This window comes from Lindgomyces ingoldianus, assembly GCF_010093535.1.
Source record: "Lindgomyces ingoldianus strain ATCC 200398 unplaced genomic scaffold BDR25scaffold_9, whole genome shotgun sequence".
Taxonomy (NCBI): Eukaryota; Fungi; Ascomycota; class Dothideomycetes; order Pleosporales; family Lindgomycetaceae; genus Lindgomyces; species Lindgomyces ingoldianus.
In genome coordinates, this window is record NW_022985170.1 from 1,063,074 (window position 1) to 1,071,741 (window position 8,668).

Below are 8,668 nucleotides of genomic sequence, written 5' to 3' on the forward strand. Positions count from 1 at the left end.
TAAGTCCGGGTCGAGCCAGGGTCGGAGCTGATACGGAGACCCTTCGGATAGGTTCTAGGCGACCTGAGATGGAATGAATTATAAGAATTGTTACACAACTTAAGTGTGTAAGCAACTTGTCTGTAGTGTATGTTAGTGTTAACGTACTTCACAGGCGAGTTGCTTACACACCTAAGTTGCTTACTTTTGCTAAGACCCTACCCTAACAAACTCTATTATAGCCTATAACAACCCGCTCTAGCACTATATAGTATAGTATAGCCTAAAATATTATTTAGATACTACTTTTACTTCTTACTTACACATTTGCGTGTTATGCCTAGTCTAATTACACTATCTGCAGCGCCTTTAGGATAGCTTACTTACTTTAGCTTACACCTGCTTTTTTACCTTTTTTTTATTACTACGCGCTTTAAACTTCTTTAAAGCTATTAAGTGTAAGCTTTTTTAAATTATTAAAGTCTTTTTTACTTTAATTTACTTTTTTTTATGTAATTTATATTATATAGTAGCCTTATTAGCTACTTAAAGCTTAGTAATTTTTTATTATGCTAACACTAGCTTATATATAATTATTACTGCCTTTTTTAAAACTTTTTTAAACACTTTAACTATAAAAGTTAGTAAACTATTTATATACTTTTAAATTTTTATTTTTATAAGTATTAATTATAACTTAAGTTTTAAAGTATTACTTAGAGTTTACAACTACTAGAGCTTATTATATATAAGTAGTAGTAGTAATAAAGTGCATAACTTTATATTAAGGCCTATTATAACTTATTATAAGTTAAAAAAACTAATTTAGCACTTTAAAACTTTTTTTAGATATTACTAAAAGTAATTATAGCATTATAAGCTGCTTTAAAGCATAGTAAAAACTTTATTTTTATAATATAAGTAATTTAGTTACATATAAAGTTTTTAGCTTAGCACTTATATACTTTTTTTAAAAAAGTAAAATAACCTACATTAAGTAGCTATAAAAAGTGTAATAAGTAAAAAAGTATATAAATAGTAATAATTTTATTATCTTTATAGTATTATTAGAAATAAAGTAAGTTATAGCTTTTATAGCTATTAATAACTAGTAAATAGTAGCTACTAATAGTATACTTCTTTATATGCGCGTTAAAGTGCTTTAACTAGTTTAAACTAAGCTAATTAGTAGTCTAGCTACGCTTAAAAATTATAATAACTTAATTTTAAAGTAGATTTTTTTTTATACTAGTTTAAAAAGTAGTTGCTACTCTAAAAAATAATAAAAAGTAAAATAGCTTACTTTTTAGCATTAATGCTTTAAATAGCTATTATCTACTCTTAGTTACCTAGCTAGACTACCTTTAGCTGTCTTTATCTCTTTAAACTTATAATAACTGCTTTAGTAGATATTTAGCCTATTATAAACTTTATTTTATTAAAGTTGTACATGTTATTATCTTAGATGCTATACTTAGCTTTAATATTTTTTATAAAGTTAAACTAGCTTTAAATTACTATAAAATTTTTATAAAAACCTTTTTTATAGTTATACTTACACTTAAACTTTACTTTAAGCTTTAAGTAACACTTAATAAATATATTAAGCTAGTTTATACTAACATAGCTTATATTATGCTTAGTGTGTAAAAAATTAGCTATATTAGCTATAGCTACTAGCTAGAGGGGAAATCCTTATGTATCTAGCTTAAGTATGTGCTAAATAATTACTTACTTTTTATTATTATCTAGCTTTTATAAGTTAGCTATATAATTAGCTTAAAAAGGTTATCTAGTGTATTAGTTACTTATTATTTTTTAAAAAACTTTATAGATAGCTATAGTGTATTATTTAAAAAGTATTATATTTTATTTAAAAGCTTAAAGCATAAGCTGCATCTAATATTTTTTTAACATGTTTAAGTAGTGTTATTAGAAATATATTAGTATAAAAAAAGTAGTGTAGTAGGGTCTTAGCAAAAGTAAGCAACTTAGGTGTGTAAGTAACTTGCCTGTGAAGTACGTTATTAGAAATGCATTAGTGTAAAAAAATTAGTTTAGTATAGTCTTAGTAAAAGTAAGTAACTTAGGTGTGTAAGTAACTTGCCTGTGGGATACGTTATAAGCAAATATACTGGTGTTGTGACTAGTTGTTTGGTTCTTGACCTGTTGGGATCTCAAGGAACTGAATGCTGGTACACCCTGCATTCTAAGATAGTTGTCCCAGGACTCCTATTGTCTTAATCTTATTGGCTTCGTCATCATGTGGTCCTGCCGGCTATGTCTTGGGGTCGAGAAGGCCCCAAAATGGAACTAAGCCGCCTGGGGGCTGCAGTACATCTCTTGTCCACATTAATCCTCGGATGGTTCAGATAATACATGAGTTCTTCCATACAGCCTTGATCGGCCTGCGGAAGCACATGGGATGGGCTTCATGTAGAGAAACGACAATCGACGAACGGCAAAGTTGAATCAACGAATGACGAGGTGGGTCGCCGAAAATAGAGCAGCGATGCCTTGCACGGTTGAAGGTGTCGAGGATCCGCGTGACGTGGTCTAAGCGTTCTTAGTGTGGAGCTTCGGATCCAAGGCGCCAAATTCCCGTCACTTCTTCTTCATTCAGAGCAGTAATGGCCGACTCGCTTTCTCCTCCATCTGGATCAGCGCAAGATGAAGCGGAAATCCCTCTGGATGCTATCAACCTCTTTCCCCGCAAAATCGGACCGAGAATCTTCCATTTGCCGGGCAGAGGCGCGATCTTAAAAGTTGGGAGAAGTGTAAGGATGGCCGAAGCTGAGGCTATGCGATTCGTGTCCAGCCGTTCTTCCATTCCCGTACCTGAAGTATACGAAGCGTACGAAAAAAACGGAATAGGGTACATCTATATGTGCAAAGTTGAAGGACTGCAGTTGGGGGAGACTTGGTCGTCGTTGTCGTACGATAAGAAGGCATACATTGCAGATCAGCTTCGAGGATACGTGACAGAGCTTCGCGATATGCGCGGGGACTCCTATGGCGCGCTTTGGAATCAACCTAGCGCAGACATCTTCTTCTCACACCTATGTCTGAAAACACATGACAACAAGCAATACGGTCCCTTCAAGTCAAGAGCCGAATACAATCAAGGCCTAGTCGAGGCTCTTACCAACTCTCGTCCCAGAGGCCAACTTGGGGAATCAGAAAATAGCATCATCGCCAAAATATCAGCTTTGACTGAAGACGCCAAGGTTTTCTCTCATGGCGACCTCCACCTCGATAACATCCTAGTCGATGGTAACTGCAAGATTATGGCCATCGTTGATTGGGGCTCAGCTGGCTTCAGCATACCAGGCCGAGAATATTTAGAGGCTAATCTACGAGCTCGACAACCCGAATGGATCAAATTACTCGACGATGTATTCCCCGAAGATGCAAAGGCGGAGTATCATATATTGAAAGAGCTAGATCGAGCGCTTGTATTATACAGTGGCTTTTAAGTCGAATAACTTACTCGAAACCATCCAGTACTTGACAACCATGCTCAAGGCCCCCCTAACGAATGGTACGCACCCAACGGGACCCGGTCTTACTCGCTACCGTCGCCGCTGGCTGTCCCACCAACCCTTCAAGCCACTCGCTCGTTCCTGGCGGAACAATCTCTTCCACCTCGAGTGCAATGATACAATTCTGCACCCAATCTTGGCACCTGTCCTTCCCATTCTTCGGAGCGGGCTCCTGACTGATGATCTGATCCGCACGTTGATACTGCTCTGGCGATAAGGTTGCGATGGTAAAGTAGCCTTCGGATGATTTAGACTGAACCTCGACGCCTTTGCGCTTGTCGAAAGCATAGACGAGTTTGTTGAGGTCGAGAAGAGTGACATGGAGAAGGTTGCCGACTGAGGAGTCGGGCGCATGGAAGGCGAAAGCCCAGTGGGAGCGGTGGTTTGGATCATCACCAGGACCGTAAACGACGACCGAGAGGTAGTATGACATGTCTATACTATTGTTATTGAGAACCCGGTTCCAAATTCCCTTGTCAACTTACTGGTACAGTCTTGCTTTTTAGATCCTGTCTCGTCGAGCGTTTCTTTTAGATATTATATATATTGAATCTAGTGAGGGTGGCGGTGGCAATGAAGAAGATCAGGTTATAAGAACAGCGTAGTAGGAGCCAATTGAAAGGTTATGTGTTCTACATACACATCTCCAGCAATAATTCCCTTTATATCACCTCGAAGAGCTCATGGTACCGCCTATCTTCTCGCCATTGGACATACTCGGCAACAACAAGCGCGGACGACTCTATCCGGAAAACTTGCCTTTCTGGCACCGAAGTGGCTGAAGCTGGCCGAAGAGGGTTAATTGAGGCAGTAAAAGCTTAGCTGCTACAGATGTTATAAAGAAAGCGCCAATTGATCAAGTACAGCTTAAAACTTAGAAACATCCAGTGTAGACATCCCTCAAAAATAAATCTTTAGTCTGCTTTGGAAGGAACCGCTTTAGTGGATCCCAGGGTGCGGCACGTCTGCTCAGTAACCGTAGTCGCCTGCCAGCAACATCTACAGTTTCTTCAAACGCCCACCTACGCGCCTACTGCAGCGCAGGGTTCTACTGCACTTCGCTGTAACATGCCACATACCCTGACGTGAAACACTATGCCTCAATTCCACATTCATAAAAGGAACACCCAACATAACAACTGGCGCATATTACGGCGCAGTTAGCTTACGACACAGCATTAGATCATTTCCCCAACCGAGTTACTAAAGAAGAGGAGGTGGGCGCCGTTTGCATGAACTTCCTGCTGGGCTCGTACGCCTTCGTTTTCATCCTCTACGTTTCTCTATAGTTAAAGAGGTGAAAGATGGGTGGCGTGTTGTTAGTGTCGGTCGCTCTTCTTACAGTAGCGACAGCAGGGCCGCGCGCCGCAACCCCCAAGGAAACATGCTCCGCCTTACTGCGCTACTTAAGACGATACGCGTTCGAGGCTCCGAGCCACGGCATCCGCAAAGCATGCTATTGGAGCATTTTCAACGTGATGTTTACCTGATAGGAGAGAATGTTTCTCCTTAGCGATCCAACAAGGCGTTCAGGTTGTTTGACGTCCCGCGGCTCCTGTTGGTTCTGCGGGGGTCGACCTGAACGTCTTCATTAAGGTCGTTGAAACCAGCGTAATTGACCAGGTTTTTGTAATTTAGTGGTAGATTCCATTGTAAGGCAATGATCGCGTAACTTGTAACTTTTTAAACAAACTATCACAACCATTTTTCATTTAGGAGTTGTCCTAAGGTTATCTCAGCTAGCTCAGCCGCCTGGCGAGAGAGCCCCTACCACCATGCATGCAACTACCCTAAACAGAGTATAGGCTAGGGGTTAGCAGATTCAACCCCTGCTATCCTATTCTTACTTACTAGCTATCTAAAGGACTTTAGTAATTATTTATTATAACATACTTTACAGGCAAGTTGCTTATACACCTAAGTTACTTACTTTTACTAAGACCCTACTAACTACTTTTTTTACACTAATATATTCCTAACAACACTACTTAGATATGCTAAAAGAACATATAATATAGCTTACACTTTAGGCTTTTAAATAAAATATAATACTTTTAAAGCAATATACTATAGCTATATATAAAGTTTTTTAAAAAATAATAATAAATAACTAATATAACGTACTTTACAGGCGAGTTGCTTACACACCTAAGTTGCTTACTTTTGCTAAGACTCTACTATACTACTTTTTTTACACTAATGTATTTTTTAATAACACTACTTAAACATGTTAAAAGAATGTTAAATGCAGCTTACACTTTAAGCTTTTAAATAAAATGTAACACTTTTTAAGTAACACACTATAGCTATTTATAAAGTCTTTTAAAAGATAATAAGTAACTAATACACTAAATAACTTTTTTAAGCTAATTATATAGCTAACTTATAAAAGCTAGATAATAATAAAAAGTAAGTAATTATTTAGCACATACTTAAGCTAAATGCGCAAGGATTTCCTTCCTAGCTAGTAGCTGTAGCTAATATAGCTAATTCTTTGCATGCTAAGCATAATATAGGCTATATTAGCATAAACTAGCCTAATATACAGTGCCAAGACAAAAGTCTGTTCCCGCAACGCGTAACCGAGAAACGCGACAAACACAACACCATCTTTCTACTATTAATTGCGCAGCCACCATAAGGTCTTTTAGCAAGGAAATTTTACATAATTGTTGCCAGAATGCTAAGTTATTAGTGCAGCAGCAGGAGTTAATTATTTTAAAGTCTAAGGCTAGCGTTTCTGCTGCAGAACTAGCAGAGGAATTCTCCTGCACAACACGCTGCATTAACACTACAATTGCGCGCTAGAAAGTAACTAGCTGTAATCTTTTACACTATTAATCTAGACGCCCCTCTAAGCTATTGTGTTGTACTAAGCGCCTGCTATTTTAAACAGCTTAAAAATATCTAAAAATAGAGTACAAAACGCTGCTTAAAGAGACTAGCCTTACGCCACACATATTTACTAAAACTGCCTATTATACGCTTAAGAAGTTTAATCTTACTAACTTTTACTACAAGCGCAGACCTAAGATTAACTGCGCCACAGCAGGCAGAAGGCGCGCGTAGGACAGAGCATAGCAGCGCTTTAACTAGAAGAGATAGATAATGCGCTTCTCTAATAAGTGCTCTATTAAAAAAGGCTCTAGTACTAACTAGGAGTAGTGCTTTTACTATCCTACAGAGAAGTAGAGGCATAAGATAATAGAGGAGCGTTCTACAGCTTAGCAGCCTGCGCAGATGGTGTAGGCGTCTATCTAGATTAATCGCAGACAGAGGGTACGTTAGAGCCCCCTTATAATTATAAAAAGAGACCCTGCTGCTCCCCGCTACAGCTACTTAGCTAAGAGCTACATCTAAGCGCTTAAGGAAGGTCTCCTGCGTAACTACTAAAGAGGAGATCTATTCTAGCAGGATAATGTGCGCATACACACAGCAAGAGCAACGCGCGAATAGTTACAGAGGCACTATATTAATGTTGTTAATTTCCCCCCCTACTTTCTAGACCTTAACCCTATTAAACATATATAGTGGGCGCTAAAAAGGACACTCTATAGGCTGCACCCTAAAATAGCTATAATAGGCAACTCTGCAGAGGAGTAGGATCAGTTCTGTGCAGCATTAAAGGAGGCGTGGCAGAAAATACCTAATTCTTTAATTAAGAAGCTTATCTTTTTAATGCTGCGCTGTCTACAGGCTTGTTACGATCTACAGTTAGACCAGCGTAACCCCACCAGCAGTGCTCCACAATCTAGCTGGATTGGAGCAGGGCTCGCTTACGGACCAGTCGGAGGACACGGAGGCAGCACGGCTTCCCAAGATCATGGAAGAATGCTCTGTCTAATAGGAAGGCAGGCTGCGTGTTACTAGGAGTTTAAGAGAGCTTAAGAAGCTCTTCTTAGCAGACTCCTATAAACTCTACTAACTCCCCTTAGCATCCCTAACACATGTATATAGTTTCTATATTAAATAACTTTTAGAAAGTGTGTTTAATGTTTAGTTTATTTTTTATATAGACTAAGTAGCATTTAGCTTTCTAAAGAGCTGTAATACTATTTATATATCTTACACTATATATACCTCTAACTCTGTTTAATAGGACTGTTTAACCCTAGCCTTTTTACTACTGCACATAAGGCAAACTATAATCTAGTCACTCTCTCTCCCTCTATTAGCCTAATAGCCTATATGTAGAACTGTACACTCTACTAGATTAGCCTCTACTATCTGTCCTACTTTCTTTTAGAAACATTATAAGACCTAAGTGCTTTCTAAAGTAAAAATTATAACATTAAACACTACTTTTTTTAAAAAGTATAGCAACCTCTTAACATAACTTAGATTCTAACATAGCCTACACTGTGCTATTAAGATCTATAAAAGTTCCTACCTAAAGTAAAGCTATTCTAGTAGAACAGATTAACTCTATCTAGAACAATATTAAAAAACTTTAGTAGATTAGTAACAAAGTTAGTAACTTATTAAAACTTAAGTAAAAGATAGCTAACCTTTACTAAAAAACTATAAGCTTATAAAATTCTCTACTTTTAGTTAACTCTTATAAAGCAACTACTTAAGCCTATTAGATACATAAACTATAAGTAAAACTAGCTAAAGTTTAGAATATTTTAACTAATAAAGTAAGTGTTATAGCTAAAAAGGCTTTAAAACTAGCCTTTTTAAAGCCTTTTAAAAGTTTATTAAAAGACCTTTAACTATTCTTTACTAGATGCCACCTCTATATGCAATATAATAAAAAAGCATTTTAGACTAATATAGAAATAATCTTTTAAATAAAATTACACTTAGAAAGCCCCCTTATAATCTAGTTTTAACTCTACACTAATAACTAGATAGACTTTAGAGCTAATAGCACTCTACTTAATCTTAAAATAAAAAAAGTATTTAGTAGTGTTAAAAATTTTAAGGTAGCTTTATTAGCTATTTATAAGACTTTAGATAAAAAAAAAATTACAGCTAACTAACTAAACAATATAAGGCAGAGTAGTAGACTAGTCTAGAACTATGCAGCATGTTTTAGAGAACAAATAGCCATCTGCAGATAGATGTCAGATTTGCGCACCTACTGTCAAGACAGGAGGAACGCTTGACGAAAGCTGCTACATAGTACGAGCAATAAGCTCGAA

General features: G+C 37.2%; 2 protein-coding genes across 2 annotated transcripts; one reads left to right on the forward strand and one right to left on the reverse strand.

The window, feature by feature from the left end:
* Window positions 1-2,259: 2,259 nt before the first annotated feature.
* On the forward strand, window positions 2,260-3,455 carry BDR25DRAFT_352796 (kinase-like protein; the record flags this gene model as incomplete). Its single annotated transcript, XM_033695062.1, has 4 exons — window positions 2,260-2,345; window positions 2,397-2,466; window positions 2,511-2,530; window positions 2,570-3,455. 4 exons carry the CDS (start codon window positions 2,260-2,262, stop codon window positions 3,453-3,455), a joined length of 1,062 nt encoding a protein of 353 aa, XP_033550228.1.
* A 28-nt stretch (window positions 3,456-3,483) lies between these two features.
* Window positions 3,484-4,050, reverse strand: BDR25DRAFT_131660 (uncharacterized protein). Its single transcript, XM_033683854.1, has one exon. The coding sequence runs from the start codon at window positions 3,952-3,954 to the stop codon at window positions 3,511-3,513; it is 444 nt and encodes a 147-aa protein (XP_033550229.1). The 5' UTR covers window positions 3,955-4,050; the 3' UTR covers window positions 3,484-3,510.
* Between the last annotated feature and the right edge of the window lie 4,618 nt (window positions 4,051-8,668).